A 19,698-nucleotide genomic window follows, 5' to 3' on the forward strand; every position below is an offset into this window, starting at 1 on the left:
TCCTGCCCAACCCCTGCTCCCAAGTCAAGCTGTTTTCCAGACAGGCCTGGATTTCCTTACTGCCCATGCACAGGTCTTCATCAATTCCAGCATCCCCTTCCTGTACCTGACGCCTGGTCACTGGCAGTTAGCACATCAACTTTTTTTTTTTTTGGGGGGGGGGGGTACTTGGGATTGAACCCAGGGGCACTCAACCACTGAGTCATATCCCCAGCCCTATTTTGTATTTTATTTACAGATAGGGTCTCACTGAGTTGCTTAGTGCCTCACTTTTACTGAGGTTGGCTTTGAACTTGAGAACCTCCTGCCTCAGCCTCCCGAGCTGCTGGGATTACAGGCGTGCTCCACCACTCTCAGCAGCACATCAACTTTTAAAGGGCAGGTTGGAGTCACCAGAAGATCTGGGCTCATGCCAGACAGTCCACCTCCAAGCCCCTGTGGACAAAGGCCCCTGGGCCCAGTTCAACACCAGGAAAAGCAGACAGCATGCCATGCTCTCCCCAAATATTTTTAACCTGTTTCCAAACCCAGATGTATTCAAGGGGTGACCCAGGCACTACCCGCCTGCCTAGAAGCTCACCATCCAGAAGACAGAACCTGACCAAAAGGAACATCTGTCAGCCCCTCCTCAGCTGAAGTCCCTTGCTTCACACTGATCCTTTGGTTTCTAAGAGCGACAGGTCCCGGGAAGCTTCTGAACTGCAGGGGCCAGGAAGATCCTGCCCGAGGAAACCAAGGACGGGGGGCCAAGGATGATCTTTGTGCACTCCAGGTGAACCTGGACCCAGGTGACAGGAACCAGGAACCTTCTTCACCTGGGACCCTGTGGCCTCCTGCTGCTCGTCCCAATTCTCACCTACTTCCAGTGACACCTTCCTAACAGGTTCCTTCTGTCACTACCCATGAAACAGAGGACCAAGCTCTCCTGCTCATTTGCCAGAACGCTGCTCTGGTTCCTTGTCCCTGTAAAGGCTCCTCAAGTGCCAGGGAACCAGCAGGGGCACTGGGAGCACCCCCGCCACCTCCCACTGCAGCATGAGATCCACTCCCCAGACCTGGGCTTCCCACGCAGAGTGAGAACCAAGAGGGGAACAACCTGCTCCAACAGAGGTGGGGTTTTCAGGGAGACCTGCTGAGTGGTGAACATTCTGGAAAGATGGAATTTTAAACACAAACACAGAAGGGCAGAGACGGGAGGCAGAAGCGCCCTGCACACAGCTGGGAGGCCTTTTAATTGGGGAAAGACTTGCAAACCCCATGGAGCGTGGGCAAATCCCAGAACGGAAAGAATGTGGAAACCAACAGGCAGTCGACAGGCTCAGGCCCTGCCGCTCACTCGCCAAGAAAGGAGCGGTCCTCGCCCCTGCCACCTTTCAGCATCCCCAGATGATCCCTTAAGCACCTGGCTTGGGCAGCCAGGCGGAGACTCCCCTTAGGCGCTTCCACGGGCAGCCCGCAGGAAAGCTCCCACCATGTCCTCAGGAGACACGGGGTTCAGAGGACCAACATCTGCATGCAGGCCTTTCTGCGGGGTACAGGGCATTCCCACGAGTATTTCCACTGAGTCTGAAATACCCCACACGTGGGCAGATGATCCGTAATGGCACACAAAAACTATATCACCCCGCTGCTGGGCATGTCCTGAGGGGACACCTGCCTGTTTGTCCCCCAGCTGGCAGAAATGGAAGTAGTGTTTTTCCCCAAGTAGCTGACACCCTTTTGATCTTTTTCCTTCTGAGATGTGACCAAGTTCCACACAATCCTGGGTATACTCTCTTTAATATGGTTAATTTAACTCTACTCTTGAGAACACCCTGTGCCCCCTAGCAGAAATGAGAGGGGTCACCAAATATGAAACGTTAGGGACAAGAGGACTGGGAACAAAGGCCTGGACTCTTCACCTTCTCCTCTGCCCAAATCTAGAAGTTTGAGAAAGAGGGCAAATCAGGGGCTTAGGTCCCTCCAGACAGTGCCTGCCCTACGCAGAGCCGCAAGGGAGACCACAGGCCCTGGGAGAGGCCGAGCCAGAGAGGCCCTGCCCGGATCGAAGCAATGGCAGGTAAACCAGCAGCTCAGGAGGCCCTGCCAGACCCCATTCGCGGCCTGGCACAAAAACCTGCCAGGCAAGCTCCGGGCACCTCCTCTCTCACCACAGCAGGCAGCATTGCTGCACCAGGACAGCTTCCTGAGTACGTGAAGCCCCTGCTCGAAGCACAAGAAAGCCTGCCTTCTCCACTGCGCAGATGAGGAGTCGGCTGGGCCGCAGTAGCTCTTGGGTCACCTGGATGTTCAGGGTGCACCCAGACCCAGCCAACCCAGACTGTCTCCAGGAGGCATCTGGATCCTCTCTCCTCACACAGCCTGGGAAGCTCAACACGCAGCCCTCTCCTCCCAGAGTGGCGCGGGGGTTACCACCTCGCCAGCTAGACTCATTTCAGGCACGCGGCCAGGCAGTGTACTGGGGGCCTGTGGTTGAGAGCCGCTCACACCCCTTCTGCACAGAAGCGCCCAGAATGTGGTCGGCTAACACTTGCAAAGAGACCAATTCCAGGGGGCGCCAGGCTAAATGGCCCCTGCCATAGGGGCCACCCCCAGCCTCCCCGCGGCCTCTGAGGCTGGATCTGCGTGTGTTGTGACTGACAGGCTTTCTTATGAGCCTTAATTGTGAGCTCAACAGGCCCAGAAAGGTAGCGACGGAGGTGGCAAAGGGGCAACCACAACCCGCTGGGTTAGTGAACAGAGTGTCGGCCTGATGGGGGCTAATGACCCAGAAGAGGAGGGTGCACTCACTGGGCAGATCACTCTCCAGCAGGCACCCTCTGAACTCCAAGAGTCCTTTCTATATGCAAGGCCTCTGGGTGTTGCCCTCCCCAGGTCAGGGCTTCTGTTTGGGGTGACACCTGGATGCAAGGTCCTGTGTCATTACCTTGGACACCTGCATCTCCATCAGCACTTGATCTTTAATGATGAAAGGCCAGAAAGGACACCCTGCGACACATAAAGGGGAAGCTATGTCCTACAAAGCCTGAATGACTTCTCACTGGCACTAATTATTGTGAAGATATCTGCATTCAGAGTCAGCTGTCCGCTGGTGACCTGCGGACCAAGGAGAAAGCTATTCCTGGAGGAGATGCAGGCCCAGAGAGCCAGGCAGGAGGACAGGCTTCAGAGTCACATGGCTGGGGCTGATCCCTACCTTACTACTCAGCAATTATCTATGAGGCTGAAACCGACCATGAAATAAGCCTCTGCTTCCTCAACTGTGAAATGAAGACTGACCTTGAAGTGTGCGGTTTATCATTTAATCCCAGCACACCTGCCAGAAGTAGGGATGAACCCAAGGCCCCTTTCCTATGCTACGTGAGCATTCAGCCACTGAGCTGCTTCCACAGTCCTGGTGTGTGGTTTAAATGAGCTAATATGTAAAGGGACTGGAACAGGACCTGGTAGACAACAGTTTGCTAGTGGAAAATCAGGAGACCAGCAGGGCTTGTTGGGCAAATCTGATGTCACCTCAGAAACTCTTGCTACTATAAGCCAAGTGCTATGCTAGCAGCTTTGTGTCCATGACCTCTGATTTCTGAGGTTGCAACAGACTCAGAGGTCACAAAGCTGAGACATGGTGAAGACGAGAGCAGGCTTGATTGGGCCCATCAGTTTCAAGGTATCCAACCATCTCTCACCCTAGTGCTCCTCAGTGGACACCTAAGACACCCAGGCTCAGACTAGCAGCCTAGACACACCTGGCCAAGAACCTGTAGACGCCTAATCCCCAAGCGTATCCTAAAAGGCTTCTTCAGCTAGCAAATAAAGGAGGGCGTGTGTGGGCGACAACCATCAGATAACCCGTCTGTTCCCAGGACACGTGCAAAACAAATCGGCACTCTGCTTCGAGTCAGGCTTCCCTCCCTGGCCGGAGGCACCTGCAGGATTGTCCTGCAGCAGGGATCGAACAGGTACTAGTGGGGGGCTGCTTCAAAGGCCTGGGTGAGAAACAGACTCGGCGAGACTGGGGGAAGCTACCAACAGAGCATCCCCGGCAACTGTGAAAGACCCTCAGAAGTGGACTTGGGGGTTCTCCAGCTGGGGGAGGGGGGCCTGGGCGACACTGGTGGCGGAGGGTGGGAGAGATCAGAGATGTGGGTTCAAGAGGGAGAGGTTTGGAAGATGCTGGGGCGTGGGAAAACGATCAGCCCTGGAAGGGTGGGAGGGAATGCCGTGGAAGGCTGGGGCCCTGGGTGCGGCAGAAGGCTTCTGTAGGTCCCGATCTCACAGGTGGCCTGGCCCATCTGGGCAGCTGGGATCTGGTAAGGAGGCCAAGTGACCTGTGAGGCCACTGTGGCAGCTAGCTTGTCCTTGGACGCTGAGATCAGCCCGACTCCTTGCCATGGGTCCGACCATCCACCCACTTACTCTGTGCAGCCCCTGCCCCAGCACATCCAGGAACTACGGTAACTGGAGAAGTTCCCTGGGAGAGAGTGCCTGGCAAACGATGACGAAGAGCAGCGGAAAAGACCCAGGTCACGAGGTGTCCACCCAGGCAGGCAGACCAGGAGGCAATGGTGTCAACCATGTGATCTCTGCAGAATGAAAACCAGCAGCCCACAACCTCCACTCTGACCTTCTGACCTCAGCGAGCTCTGGGGCCCAGGGCAGCTTTCCATTCAGAGATCCTCGACTTGGCAGTTAAGGGAAAATGAGGGCAGACAGCTTTCATGACCATCTGCAAGGCCTCACCGGAAGGCCTTGTGTGCCCCTTGTGTACCCCTTCCAGGTCAAACGGAATCCCAGCCATCTTGCATTGGGTCCTAAAATGCTCACTGCACTCTCACGGCTGGGGGCACCATGGGGAAGCCAAGGGTCCTAGGAAGCCAGGGGAAGATGAGCTAACAGCACCAAGCACTGTCTGCCGTGCACCTGTGAGCATCAATGTGTGTTCCCAAGGCCCCTGACTGCCTGGTTCAGTCCTACTATCCTTATCTTGCAGATGGAGGAAACTCGGGGTGAGGTGACCCATCCAAGGTCTCAAGGTTGGAAGGTGCTGCACCAGTAATGAGTCCCAGTCAGCAAGAGTAGACACGGAGGCCAAGCCGGGATGTGCACTGCTGGAAGGCCCACCTGCTCTGCTCCCTGCATACCTTCACCACAAAGGGTGGCTACGTGGCCGCAGACCTGAGAGAGATCGACAGCTCTTCTGTCAGCAAAGGGGATCCTGGAAGTAGTGGCCTCACTGAAAGGTACACCTGGTGACATTCCAATTCTAGGCCGTAGAACCCCGAACCTGAGAAGATGACAGACCACTAGGCCCTCACTTCACAGAGGAGGAGAATGAACTCACAGAGCTCTGCCAGCACAGGTAAGTTAGTGGCAGACCCAAGGGTACTGCCCAGGCTTCCTGACCTTCCATTCGACAGGCCAGTGTCATTTTACTGGACACAGGGTCACTCTGCTCTCCACCTGCCCTTTTCCTTCCTACCGAGGGGAGCCTGATCCAAGGTACCAGGACAGAAGGTTTTGAAGCAGTTCTCTATTTGCAAGGAAAGGAAATGAGAAGAAAAAGAAAAATCCAAGGGAGCTAAGTTTTTCTGCCCATTTTACCAAAGAGTTATGAAAACAAAACACTTGGCTAACATCACATTTAGGACCATTGTCAAAAAGGGCCAGGATCTAGTTTATCGGATGTGCAGGTTACAGACCTTTCCAGGAAACCAAGGCTTGCCGAAGTGCTTCCTCAGAATAAGCTGGAGAAGTGCTGCGCTAAAGGGAAATGGCTTCTTTGCCTTTTCTACCTCCCTCCCTTTGTTTTAACTGCAGGTCTTCTCAGAACACTTGGCAAGCCACCCTGAAGGGTGAAGCGCCCACATCCCTCAGGAGACTCAACACCAAGGGGAGGGGACCCCATTTCATTAGAAAGCCAGGAAGCTGCAGGCCACAGTTCAGGAGGAAACAGAACCCCAGGCAGAAGGGTGGTACCCGAAGTCACTTCCCCAGCCACCGGCCTTGCTTCATCCTGCACGTCCTTCTGCAGGCGAAGAGCTTGTGCACCAGCTGTCCCATTTTCTCCCCTGGAGATCCCCGTGTGACCAGCTCTTTGTGTTCCTGTCTTTTCATCTCCCCAGGGAGTGAAGGGCACTGGAGTCAGGCTGGGCGGGTCCCTAGCCTGGCTGCCCGGGCCAAGTTGCTCCTGCTCTGCTTCACCTATGGATGGGGACAGAGAACTGACCTCAGAAGGTGTTCTGATTGTTTCAAGAGAGAAGTTCTTTGCCAAAAAGTGCAAAAAATTTTCAAGTGTGTTCTTTGCCTTTTAATTCTATTTTGTGCCTATTTTTAAAAGTATGTTAAAAAATCACATGTAGTTGAAGCTATCATTTTGGCATGAGTGTGTACGCCTTATATAAAGGGCTCCCCTGCTGAATATTAAAATTGTGTTCTCCTTGCTGATTCCTTCACGTCCATTTAATAATTAACCCTTCGGTTCTTTAGAAACACAATTACATGCAGGCACGATGGTGGGTGTCCATGTGATTCTGTCAACAAGTTCGAGGCCAGCCTCAGCAACTTAGTGAGATCCTGCCTCAAAATAAAAAATAAAAAGGGCTGTAGCTGTAGCTCAGTTGTAGATGACTTGTAGAGCATGTGTGCAAGGCCCCAGGTTCAATTCTCAGTACTGGGGAAAAAAAAAAAAAAAAAAAAAAAGTCCATTTCCCTGAGGCAAGTTCCCTGCCTTCAATTTAACTTTAGCAGGATGTGTAAGAAATGGCACGCTATAATTTCTTTCTTTCTTCTTTTGTGATACTAAGTATCGAAACCAGGGGCATTCTACTGAGCTATGTTCCCAGTCCCTTTTTTATTTTATTTCTTATTTTGAGACCAGGTCTTGCTAAATTGCCTAGGCTGGCCTCAAACTTTTGATCCTCCTGCCTCAGCCTCCTGAGTGGCTGGGATTATAGGCATGTGGCACCGTGCCCAGCTGGTTTTCATTTTTAAGAGAGTTCAGAGGAAAATAGCTGGAGGCGACAGCTGGTTTGGACACACCAATCACGTGCCAGGTACAGGACTCTGGGAAGCCCTGCCCCCCGTGCTTCAGCATTCCCATCTATGACCCTCCTGCTCACCGTCACAGAGCAACTGTGAAGATTAAACAAGGAAACGGGACATGCGTATTAATAATAAAGCCTGGGGCTGGGTTGTGGCTCAGTGGGAGAGCACTTGCCGAGCATTTGTGAGTCCTGGGTTTGATTCTCAGGACCACATATAAATAAATAAAATAAAGGTCCAACAATTTAAACAAACAAGTGAACAAATAAAGCAAGCCAGCTTATACGTGAGTCCTTCTAGTCCCCGATGTTAGACCTCCAGTAGTCATTTACTTTTTTTATGCCATTCATTGTAAAAAGCTTTATGGGGAATGAAAGAGGGCAGAGAAAAATTCTAAACCAGGGACCAACAAAAATATTCTTATTCTGAATCTCATACTCTGAAAAAGAACAAAAGCATTCTGGGTAGCTGAATCAAGGTGAAGGGAGACAGTGAGCTTTCAGAACCCCGGCCGTGACGGGACTGTTACCGGCCTAGAACTGCTCTGGACGACAGGCCCGTCATCATGGGCTCCTGGAAAGCCTCCCCGCTCCCCAAGGAACAAGCTCGGCTGAGCAGGGCCTTTCATCTTGGTCACCACTGTAACCTCAGACCCTGGAACACAGCACCTGGTACACAGCAGATGTTGAATAAACAGCTGTAGAAAGAGCCACGTGATTCTGTAGTTCTTTTTATTTCTTCCTTTTAGATATATATGACAGTAGCGCAATTCTGCCGTATGAATTAGGACCCCATTTGGTTCTGCATTCTTGAGGCTCACTCTCAGAGTTTACTAACTGATGAATGACCAGTGGTCCCAGAGAATCTTACCAATGTCACACTTTTCAGGGATCCAGTTATGGAATTCCTTGTGGAGGGGAATCACACGTGCCCAAGTCCCAGGAGACGCTGGGATCCATGCCGACCTAATCTACTGATCTTTCACCTCAACCTATGCTGAGACCCCTTCAGAAAGAACAAGGTAAGGGGAATGTTATCTTTGAGATAAAAGAGGAAAACGCTGGTGGCATATTGTTTTAAATGACAAAGGGAAAACTTAGCAAGAAGAAAGCCTGTTCACTCTAGAACACTCTGCCTTCCAGACTGTCAAGGCCACAGGTGGTTCCCAGGCCCAGCGACACCTTCAACACCTAGAGACAGAACCGTTTTGTGCTTCAACCCACACAGCTGTCATTGGAAGAACGATTTCCAGATTTTATTCATTAAACTACCAGAAACAGAAAACTGGAGTAACAGTGCTCAGCATAACTATTAGCTCTTCTGCTAATCAACACTATTAATGAACTATTAACAGCATATTAGGCAGGCTGGGCTGGAGCTCAGTGGCAGAGCGCTTGCCTAGCATGTGTGAGGCACTGGGTTCAATCCTTAGCACCACATACAAATAAATAAAATAAAGCCATTGCTGTCCATCTACAACTACAAATTTTTTTTTTTTTTTTTTTTTTTTTTAAATAGTGTATTAGCTTAATTTCACCACTAATCACAAAGGTGCTGCCTTGTGGACAGTAGACCTGTGGGTGTGGGCGGCAGTCTCCGCTCCCATCTGCTGAGGTCTGGGTCCTAAGTGTACCTGCACTCTGGCCTCCTGCTGTCACACGGTGTTCTCCACACCGTCATGCCACCTGGACAAGAGGGAACACTTCCTGTGAGCTATTGGAAGCACAGGTACTGCTGAGGCTGGTGTGAAACCCTGTGCCGCTGGCCCTTTCTTTTCTGGAGACCCATCCGGCTGCTGAAGGGGACATGACACGAATGCCGATCAAGAGACAAGCTCCCTGGGGAAGCCTCAAGATGCCTCTCCCCCGCGCCCACACGCCGGCCGGGGGGCTCGCGCTTTCCAGCGCTGAGGTCTTCCCTCTGCCAGAGTGAAGCCTGGGAAACCTAAGAGGCGAGGCTGCAGGGGACGAGGGAAGGAAGAGAAGGAACTAAAAGATGAGTGACTGACCTTCGCAGGCAGACTTTCTGGCCTGGTTAAATAGATTTATGGCTATTTTCGATTTGCTCTTAAAAGGGCAAAGGATGGGTGGCCTGCTGGGTGCGGATCTGCAGAAACAAACTCCTTCCTCAGCTCAGGGCTCAAAATACACCCAGCTGAGAAGTCCTGACTGGCTGCCAGGGTGCAGAGGAAGGCCACAGCAGGTCAGGGTTAGGAAGCCAAGGGAGCATCTTCACACCACATGACTCAGCCCACGAAGACAAGCGGGTATTTCTGAAACGGCTTAACGGAGGATCACAGCCAGCCTCCCTCTAGCACAGTGGGGTTAACGTGTAATAAAGTGATGCTCTGGCCATCTGGAAAGGATGGTCATTCCCCCACCAATCAGAACATGCATGGTAATCCCACGGCAGCCAAAGCGCTGATGCTGGGAAGAAAAGAGCAAGCTGATCTGGCCCGGCAGACGGGCTGCCTCGGCCTGGCTGCCAAGCACGCACATCTCTCGCTGACGCTACTCTGCAATCGGACCGCTGGTGAAGGGGTCAATCCCCCTGGAGCTCCTGGCTCTGACATCTGAGGCCATTCCCCTCGGGGCGAATGCTGGTAAATCCTAACATTTTTGTCAGTCTTAAAACTGGAGACTTCTCTTAAAAACAACCACTTCCTCTTCACTACCCAGTTAGGTGAGCTTCGGAGGAGTGGCCTGATGCCCACGGGGCACGGCCACAGCTGCTTGGGAAGCACCGAAGAGCCAGAAACGCAGGCCCGGCCACTCTGATTTGACACAGACTCAGCAGTGGATTTTCAGAAACCGTATCTTTGGGAAGAGGCTAAAACTGTGCGTGAACTTCAGAGCCACCACAGGCCACTCGGCACAGATCGACTTATGGAAAAAGGAAAACTGCTGTCCTGAGCATAACAGGAGAAAAACAGCACCAAGAAAAGGAAAACACTCCGGTGACTTCCAGGGTCTGCCACAGGGTCTGGTGGCGGGCCAGCCCAACTGCCCTTACGCACGTGCTAGCGGCAGCCAGGCCCGGACGCCGGACCATCAATCAGAGGGCCCTCGCGGCGTGTCGGCAGTTTTAATGAGCCGTGCTTTACCAGGTCCTAATTTGTCGAGCAGCCATGCTCCATTTCCACTTCGACATTCATCATACTTCAATTAAAAAATTAATGAGTCCCAATTCCCCAACCCTTTCCTCGATGGGGACCTCCGATGGCCTCCCGTTCAGCCTGAGGAGGCAGACGGCCCCCAAGTTGCATCCAGCCAGGGGAAGCCTGTGCCTAAGGGGCCCTGAAGCCACCCGGGAAGGTGACTGGCTAATCCTGCATGGCCTGGCTCTAAGAAGGAAACGTCCTCCATGTCTCTAATTTTTGTTTTTATATCATGTGAATTTAAAATTATTCCTCAGGCTGGGTATGTGGTTCACGCCTGTAATCCCAGAAGCACAGGAGCATCGCGACTTCAAAGCCAGCCTCAGGAACTCAGTGAGGCCCTAAGCAACTCAGTGAGACCCTGTCTCTAAAAAAGTAAGAAAAGGGGCTGGGGATGTGGCACAGTGGTTAAGTGCCCCGGAGATCCTCAGAACATTCCTATGTTCTAAAACCTCGGATTACTGATGAATTGAATTATTTTAACACTTTTTGTTCAAACAGATAAAACTGACACACCATGAAGAGGCACCATATTCAATGTGCTGCTGCAAATGTCACTCCCTAGAGCAAACCAGACAGAGAGCCACCGAGGTAGCAGAGCCAGAGTGCGGGGGCTGCAGGGCCTCTCCCCGAACCTAAATCATCTACAAAGGATGGGTGGGTATTGTGAAAATCAGATGGAATAAGAGCACAGCAAGAAGTGCCGGCATGTCCTGGGCGCACAGAGGGTATGTCAGTTTTCTGTCACTATGACAAATACCTGAGATAATCAACTTAAAGAGAGGACATGTTTATTTTGGCTCAGTTTCAGATCATGGGGGCTTAGGCCTGCTATTTCTGAGCCTGCAGGCGAGGCAGAATATCATGGTGGGGAGTACAGCATGGTGAAGGTGAGGGTGCTCACTCCATGGTGGCTGGGAAGCACAGAGATGAGGGGCGGGGTTCCAACAGCTCCTTCCAAGGTACACCCCCAGTGGTCTAACTTGCTCCCACCAGGCCTCACCTCTTAAAGGTACCACCACCTCCAAAGAACACTAAAGACTGGAAACTAAGCCTTCAGAAGACACATGAGCCTTCAGGAGACATTTTAGATGGAAACGGTAACAGTGGGCATTCAACAAATGTCAGCTGTCTGCCCCTGATCCTGGTCTGCCTCTACCCCTGGGGGTACACACTCTGGAGAGTTGCGAGGGAACAGCGGTGTGCTCTGACAGCATCCTACAGAATGCTACACACCAGTCAGGTGCCAGTGACAAATGCAGCTGGTTCTTCAATCTGCACCCAAAGCACCAGCCTGCAACTGAAGCACAGGCTGATTTCTTCTGCCCAGGACTTGGTGCGAGACCATTTCTGACGCTCTCCTTTGCCCCTGTCGATGCTATGATTCCCCTGCTGAACCCAAGGAAAACTGCCATTAGGAGGAAGGGACCAGCTGACCAGGTTTCACACAGATCTCAGAGATGGAGCGATGGATCCCGGAAAAAAAGAAAAAAGCTTCAGCCGCCCAAAGAACAAAACAGCCCGTTTGACACTAAGAGTCCATGGAGAAAAATGTGCTTGTCCTTCCTTGAGCCTTACATTTGGTTTATTTCTAAAATACAGCAATAACTAAACTGAAACTCAGCCAAGCACATGCTTACTCAAGTTCAAAAGGAAAGGATGGGGGCTGAGGTTGTGGCTCAGCCTAGCACATGTGAAGCACTGGGTTCAAGCCTCAGCATCACATTAAAAAAACAAATGAATAAAATAAAGGTATTGTGTCCATCTACAACTAAAAAAAAAAAAAAGAGAGAGAGAGAAAGGAGGTCCCAGCAGTCGAGCAGAGCAGAGCAGAGACTGAGCACATCTTCAACTCGGACCCACCTCTTCCACCCTGGTGGCCACAGATTCCTGATCAGGAGGAGACCCGTGATGCAGTGCTACCTTACAGGACCATGGGTACTGGAGACCAGGAGAGTAACTCAGCATAAAGCACTGCACACCAAGTTCAAAGTGGGCGGATGGGGCAATTATGCTACATGGAGTCCCCCCTGCCTTCCAAGGACACCGCCCACCCACCCATCTTTACATTTCCTTTCTTCTCAACAACGACCAGCTCCCCTAAACCACAGGGCCCACACTGCCTGCCCTGCCCCCACATCCACTTCGTACACACAGGGCCAGCTTCCACCCAGCCAACCAATGGTTGGGCCAATGCTTACAAATCAGGGTATTTCACATAGAGATCCAAATGTGTGGCTCCAGAAAAACCTGAAAATGAGCAACAGGTGCCGTCTGTGAAGGACAACAATCTCCTACCACATTTTTTCCTAACAAAACTGTTCTAAATCTACACACTGGAATTAAATAAAGCACCACAGCGAAGAATAAATTTTTGATCCCCTATTTCAGAAGATCTTGTTATGAGAACTGTTTGGCTGCTGCTGATCACACCCAGGAAACCCATGACACCATGGGCAGAGAGCACACTTGGCTTCCAGACCTTGCGAGCGCCAGAGACCAGGGTTGAGTGGTCTAGGGGGCCGTTTGGCCTGCTGAGACCAGATCTTCTTTTATTTCTCTTCGCTTCTTCTGTACAGATGTTTTCTAACATTCCAGCATTTTCAGCTAATATCACAGTACCAGTTAATCAGAGGCATCACCTTGACATCAATCACTCAAGTATTAAAAAAAGGGATGAATTGAATATCTGACATATAGATGTGCTGAGCTCTTTAACAGGAGGAGCGAGGCTGCTGCAGGACCACAGGGCAGATGCTAGTCAGGCACTAGCTGGAGAAACTCAACAAGGCAGACGCCTCGCTGGGCCTGCAACCTCTTCCTCAGGGTGTCTAAATGCAAGGTTCTAGAAACTGAAGACAAGGCAGCTGGGGGTGGAGAGCCCAGGCTGTAATCACCCTGAGAATGCTTATCATGGGCTTTATCAACAGATGGTCTCAAAGGAAGACCACCATATGAAACTCATCTTCCCTCTGTCCGGAAGACTCTGGGAGCCCAGTGGTGCTGTCTGGCTTGGGAGAGAAAGGGTTTCCTGTGTTTTGAATTCCACATGGAAAGGGCTAACCAAAAGCAAGCAATTATGAGCTGCAGTCTCAAATGAAACCATATGAAGAAGGCACATACCAGGTCAATCAGGTCACTGAGGTTTTTCTCAATCTGCTGTGGAGGCAGGCGCCTCATTAGGTCCAAGGCACAGTCCAGCTGCTGATCACTCTGTGGACGGAGAAAGAAAAGCACTTAATTTATTTTTGTCAATATCAAGAATTTGTTCTAAAAACCACTGCAGCAGTTGCTGCTTGCCTGGGGGAGTTCTAAGCCCTACGAGTCCTGCAATGGCCTGCCCCTCCTGAGCCCGCAGCCTGGAAGAGACACTGCACAGGCTGTTGCCCACAGCCGGAGCAGAGGCCCCAAGGGCTCTCCATCAACTTGGCAGACCAGGCAGCGACAGATGCGTCAGTTCCCAGCTGGTTCTGTGGAAAGCAGGGCAGGACACAGGCTAGGGTCATCCTGCTTGTAACCCAGATATGAGCAGCAGGTAACACCACCAGGTCGAAGGGCAAAACGAGGCAAGGAACCAGTGAGTGGCAAAGGGCACAAGGAGGTAAAAGTGCTTCATTTGTCCAACTGAAGCACAGGAAGTCCTCCTGGGCCCGCGCACACTGGACTGGGCCCTAGGCAAGCTATGCTCGAGAGCTCGTGCTCGCTGGCCAAGTGGACGAATGCCATGAACTGCGGTGGCAGAGGCCCCAGGGGACGGGGCAGAGAAAGTCCTCTCGCTTACTGAGCACCTTTCCAAAGCCATGCGTGGTGTGCTTCACAACACCCTCCTCATTTAACACGGATGCTGTAAGGACTTACTGAGAGCCACTGTGTACCAGTCACCATAAAGATATACAAAATAAAACCGGAAGAGAAGGCAGGGAGGGAGGGATTGAGCAGGGGAGATGGTGAAGCGCGCAATGAATTCAGCATGGGGCTGGGGGCCAGATTCCAGGAGGTGCAATAAGGGCCAGGGAAATGATGGCAAAGACCCCTGACTGCAAGCAAGCAGGTGGAGTCCCCGCCACTGCCATCAGAGAGGCACTGTGATTTGTACCTGAAGCCTGCTCTGCTCAGACTACTTTCAGGATTTTTGAAAACCCTAAATCAATGAACTAAAGTCTCATAAAATATACAAAATCATCCTCAAAATGCAGTGCTTGGCTGTATGAAATACAATAGACATCGAGGCCTATTGACCGCCAGCAGGCTGTGGGGCCAGGACCCACTTTCCATCCACTGAAGACACACTAAGTGGCTTGCTGGAGTCACTGTCACATGTTCACATGGCACATGCATCAGGATGGCTAAGAAATAAGGCCTAGGATGCTGGGGTTGTGGCTCATTGGCGGAAAACTTGCCTAGCATGTGCAAGGCACTGAGTTCGATTCTTAGCACCACAAAAAAATAAATAAATAAATAAAAGGTCCAATGCCAAATACATATATACAAATATATAAATAAAAATCAGGCCTGTCCCTTGCTCGAGGTAGTTATCCGTGACACTTTATTCTAGGACTCACAAGGATCTGGCAACACTGCAAAACAGGAAAGAAAAACCAAAACTACCCCACCTTAGAAACCCTGCCACCCACACTGCTCAACGCAGCAGCTGAGCACCCCTATGCCAGCACGTGTGGGCTGAGGCCTGGGGCATGGGTTTGGCCCACTGGCGCAGGAAGAAATCTTAACACCACGTCTCAGTGGATACAGACAAGCTGACCTGCATTCGTCACCAGCCATCTTGAGCAAGCTTCCTATTTTTTTTTTTTTTTAGTTGTAGATGGACCAAATACCTTTATTTTATTTATTTAATGTTATATGGTGCTGGGGATCAAACCCAGTGCCTCACACCTGCGAGGCAAGTGCTCTACCACTAAGACACGACCTCAGCCCCCCAGAGCACGCTTCTTTACCTCTGCCAGCCTGCACCCACGGGACGGGGATAGTTCTCTGGACAAGTCTCTGTGGAGTGTTACAATGACGTAGATAATTTTGTGGAATATGTCATACATCATAGTATGTAGTTCATGACTGTTGACCATATGTAAATGAACACACAGGTTTTAAAGATCTAAGAACACTTTTAAACATAAGTATTTTATAAACCCCCAACACACTCAAGCCTATCCTGACCCCCCCCCCGGCCTTGACCTAGAGTTAGGTGTTCAATCTCCACAAGTTCTCTTGCCCATGCAAGAATGAAAACCCTAACGGAGTCAAGTGGAACTCATCAAAAGCTGTGCGACCTGCTGCCAGGAGACACTTTCGACTGTTACAACTGCGGAAGGGGAAGCTGCCCATATCTAATGAGGCAGGGTGCCCTAAACACCCAACAATGCAAAGGACAGACTCCCCATAACAAAGATTTCTCTGGCCTGAATGTTAAAGTAGTCAATGCTGAAAAACCCTGGTCCAAAAGAAACCAGTTTCTTTTTTGGAGAGGCAAGGGTTTCTGGTTTCTAGAATTTGGTCAAAGAAAACTTTTCCAGCACAGCAGAGGAACCTTTTATAATATAGTTCTAATTCATATACGACTCATAAGTCCTGAAAACTTCTGTTTTTTTTGGAAATAAGCAGATAGTAACAGTCTTCCCCAGAACTGCAAAGCAAACTCAGAAGCATGCCCAGCTAACCTGAAACTGTAAGCCAGACCATACTGGGATTCGGGAGGAAAATCAACCAGGAATTTAGCAGCGTTCTCCAGTAAGAGAGAAGACACAATTTGACCAGAGACGATCAATGTGAGAAAAACGTCATTTTAATCCTCTCTCCTGGGTCCCCTTCATACCCCTGACCCCCACACCAGACATGCTCTCACACAAGGGTGCTGGCACGGGGGTTTCCTTCCCATTGTCTGGCTGCGCCTCGCGGGCAGTACTGAACTCTGCAGAGCCATTGAGCTCCTATTTTGTACTCATCCTAATTAATCTTAATTGGAAATGTTTCACAACAAATTTCTAGGGCTAAGGATGTTTAGCTATCATTAAATTAGGAAATGACTAAATGCTTCCCGTAAGTGAAGCAACATGGGAAAGCTCAGCGACAGCTTGTAAAAAGTTAAAATTAGAGTCAACTGCAGCCCTTTGCTTGGGAGTCATCCCAAACCCTCGGGGTCCGAAGAGTAAGAGCACGAGGAGAAGGCAGAGAACACGCTGACCTACAGCCACACACAATGGCACGGGGAGCTCGGAGATGGTATGGCGAGGGGGATTCCGGGAGACTACTTGCGATGGCTCCACTTTTATGAGGCTCAGAAACAAGCAACAGTGATCTCTCTGCCACTTAGACAGACACACGCACGTGTACAAGTGCATTTTAAATGGACAGAGCAGAGCTTGCCTAGGACAAGCCACAGGAATGATAAGTCATTCAGAAGAGAGAGAGAAGTCACCAGGAAAGGCACCAGGGGAGGATGAAGGTCGACCTGTCTGGGTCTTACGTGGAACGGCAAGATCAAGGGCACGCACTATATCACGATGCTTAAGACTCACGCCGTATGTTCCTGTGTCGTCATCAGAGATCTGAATATTTTTTAAAGTACTAGAAAGAATTACAAATAAGATCAAGCAAGAGCAGAATTGAGGAGAAGTCCAGGGTGGAGGTCTTCCTGTCACTAGACATCTACGTGACTTGGGCTTCATTTAACAGTGTGGTCTGGGACTTGAACTCAATGGTCTCTAAGTTTCCTTCTAGATGGACACTGCCCTCTATCTTGCAGGGAGATGTGTCCACCACTGGGTCCCATCCACCCTTCAGTGGCTCACACTGCTAAAAACATCATCCTTTCACCAAAACCAAGGTTCTGGACTTGGCCTCCAGCAGGCTAGCAACAAAGTCACAACTCAACAACCGGGCACGCAGTGCCTCACTAGGGCCACATCCTGACCCTCCAGGAACTGACCAGTCATAAAACAGCAAATGACCCCCAGGCCTGTGAGGTGGACAACAGGTGAACACAGGAGGTCCCGGGACAGGGTCACAAACCGCCCATCTGCGCTCCTTCTGACAACAGTTCCCCAGGGACCCCTTTGTGGTCACTCCTCCTAACCAGCTTCCTATTCCTTATAGACTGTCCCCCTTGATCAGGACAGCTTCTTCAAAGGCCAACTGCTCCTGGACACCTCCTATAGTTCTGCCTCCCACTGGTGGTGTTATGGGTTGAAAAAAAGAACAAGAATGACCACTTCACTTCACCCTCCAGAATCTCTGCCCATTCAATTAGTCATTCGGTAATTATTTGTCGAGTGTTTCCTAGGTAACAAGCACTGTTTTTGATGCTGAAAGCGGGGAACGTGAAGTCCCTGGAGCTTTTGTACCAGAGCTTATGAAGTGGTCAAAATTAATATGGAAAAATTCAAGGACGAGTCTGTGTGAGGATGTGCAAGGGGAGAGGGTCCATGTCCCCACCTTAAACCTTCCTAAGTACACACACAGGTGGAAGGGCTTTGCTTTTGCTTGTTTTCATAGGAATTAAAGCACAAAACTGCCTCAGTCATTCTGTGACAGGTAAAATAAAGTTAACATGGACCAGAGCAATTTTTCAGAACAAAAATTAAGTCAAACGCTACAGGCTACAACAGACATGGGTAAAGTTGTCAGATCATCTACAGATAGCAACCCAGGCCTACGAAACAAATCCCACACAGAGATCATCAGCAAGTCAACCCCATTCAGCTCCTAGGCAGGGGAGTCGAGGGAAGAGCACACCTAGGTGGCCGTGAACGCCAGTCTAACGGGGAAAAGCCGCCATCTGCATATGTACAGGCATCCAGGCATCCAGCAAGGGACAGGGAAACCCAGAAGGTTTCTGAAGGGCAGGCATAGGATTCAGGCCATCATCCTGTGCCTTAGGCAGTGCCAGGGGCCTTTCCAGGACACAAGGCCACTGGTCATAGCACACGCCCGCTGAAGGCAGGGGGAGAGGTGGGGCATGGACCCCCTCCCGGCTTGTTGCCTGCAGCCAGGCTGCACCCACGCTGCCTGAGGACAGCTCCTTGGTTCCAGCCCTCCACTTGGCACCTCCTCTTGCTCCGTACCATGTTCTCTGGCATTTTCAACTTTAAAATCCACTTTTCTGTGAGGGCTTAAGAGCCCTGAGATTCTGCCACAGAGGAATGACAGACCACTGTGTCTCAGAAGGTGAGGCAGACTGCACTAAGAGCAGCCACGGCTAGACCCCCACCCCATGCTCCTCTTGCAATGTGGCCTTGACACCCCTCCCCTGGGCACTGGGCGCTTCTGTTGACTGTTCCCTAATAGCACAGCAGGGCTGGTGCTCTGCCTCCGAGGCCAGGCCCTGGTGTGTCATCTGCAGCTTCTCCTGGTCTTGGGCAACAGGCTGGGGCCCCAAGCAATGGCACAAACCCTTCACTCTCCCTGCTGGTCAGGGGCCCAACCTGCACGCAGAGACCCTGAGACCTGTGAAGAGACACCTGCGAGACGCCAGGGGCTTCCAGTGACCACTCTTCCAGCTTCAGTTGAGTGTAACAGCCGAGACCCCCAAGTGAGAACCACCTGGCCAGGGCCTTCCTGACGCCCTGTTCTTGGGAACTAATGGAAGCAATGATACCACCCCATCCTTTGAGGACACTAGGTCTTGGGGTGACTATCAGATGGCAACAGTGACTGGCACAAAGGATTCCTGTGGAGGCCTGGGGAAGGCAGTGCAACTAAAGAGACACGGGCAGGAGGTTCTAATAGGGGGCCTCTGGCTAGAAGGCCAGAGGGGCAGTATAAGGGGCAGAACAGGGAGGAGCCAGAAGCTTGAGATGACCGTTTCCTAGCTGGGGCACCTAGGACGGTGCCTGCTCAGGGTGCATGTGGTTCATGTCTGTCTTTTTCAAACGTGGTGTTTGTAATTCCAAGGACAAGCAGTAACTCACACTGCTAGTATTTCCAAGCAGGAGCCCTGCCTGGCCTGCCCCGTGACTGTTGGGGCAGATCTGAACTCCACAGCGGGACCCATACATAAACAACCCTGCGACGCTGCGAGGCCCCAGGGCCTGCGAAGTTTGTGCTGAAGCTCACCAAGGCCTGTGCAGGTTTACATTCCCGAGAGGCTTAGCAAATACTGACCCCGCAGCAGACAGCCGAAGGTGAACTGTGCTGGAGCCTGGCCTAGCTTACCACAAACTCGGAGTCTAGCTCAACCACAGCTTGTCTCGAATCATCTGTGACCCAACGAGTTACGGTTAAAAAGCCAATCTGTTTTCTGCCTGTGGCTTGGGAACAATTTGTGCTGAGGGCTATTGGGGGAAAGATTCGAAGACAAGCCCAGCCACAACTTCTCTTTAGGCCACTCCAGAAAAACGGCACATTTTATATTAATAAAAAGAGAAGTCCATCTCCTGACTAAGCGCCCTCAGGGAGGGACACAGCAAGGACATCAGCAGGAGCACAAGCCCTGCCCCCTCGGATGACGCGTTCCCATGGGACTCCTCCTGGAGCCTCCCTGAACCTTT

At 51.2% G+C, this 19,698-nt stretch overlaps 1 protein-coding gene across 2 annotated transcripts in view; it reads right to left on the bottom strand.

Moving 5' to 3' along the window:
* The window catches only part of CAPZB (capping actin protein of muscle Z-line subunit beta), a 116,913-nt gene that overhangs the window by 52,242 nt on the left and 44,973 nt on the right, over window positions 1–19,698 (bottom strand). For both annotated transcript variants that reach the window (XM_079147259.1, XM_079147258.1), the window contains exon 2: window positions 13,319–13,408. In XM_079147259.1, the coding sequence (XP_079003385.1) occupies window positions 13,319–13,408 (90 nt within the window). The remainder of the gene's footprint in view (window positions 1–13,318; window positions 13,409–19,698) is intronic.

The sequence above is a fragment of the Sciurus vulgaris genome (genome assembly GCF_902686455.1).
Source record: "Sciurus vulgaris genome assembly, chromosome: 1".
NCBI lineage: Eukaryota > Metazoa > Chordata > Mammalia > Rodentia > Sciuridae > Sciurus > Sciurus vulgaris.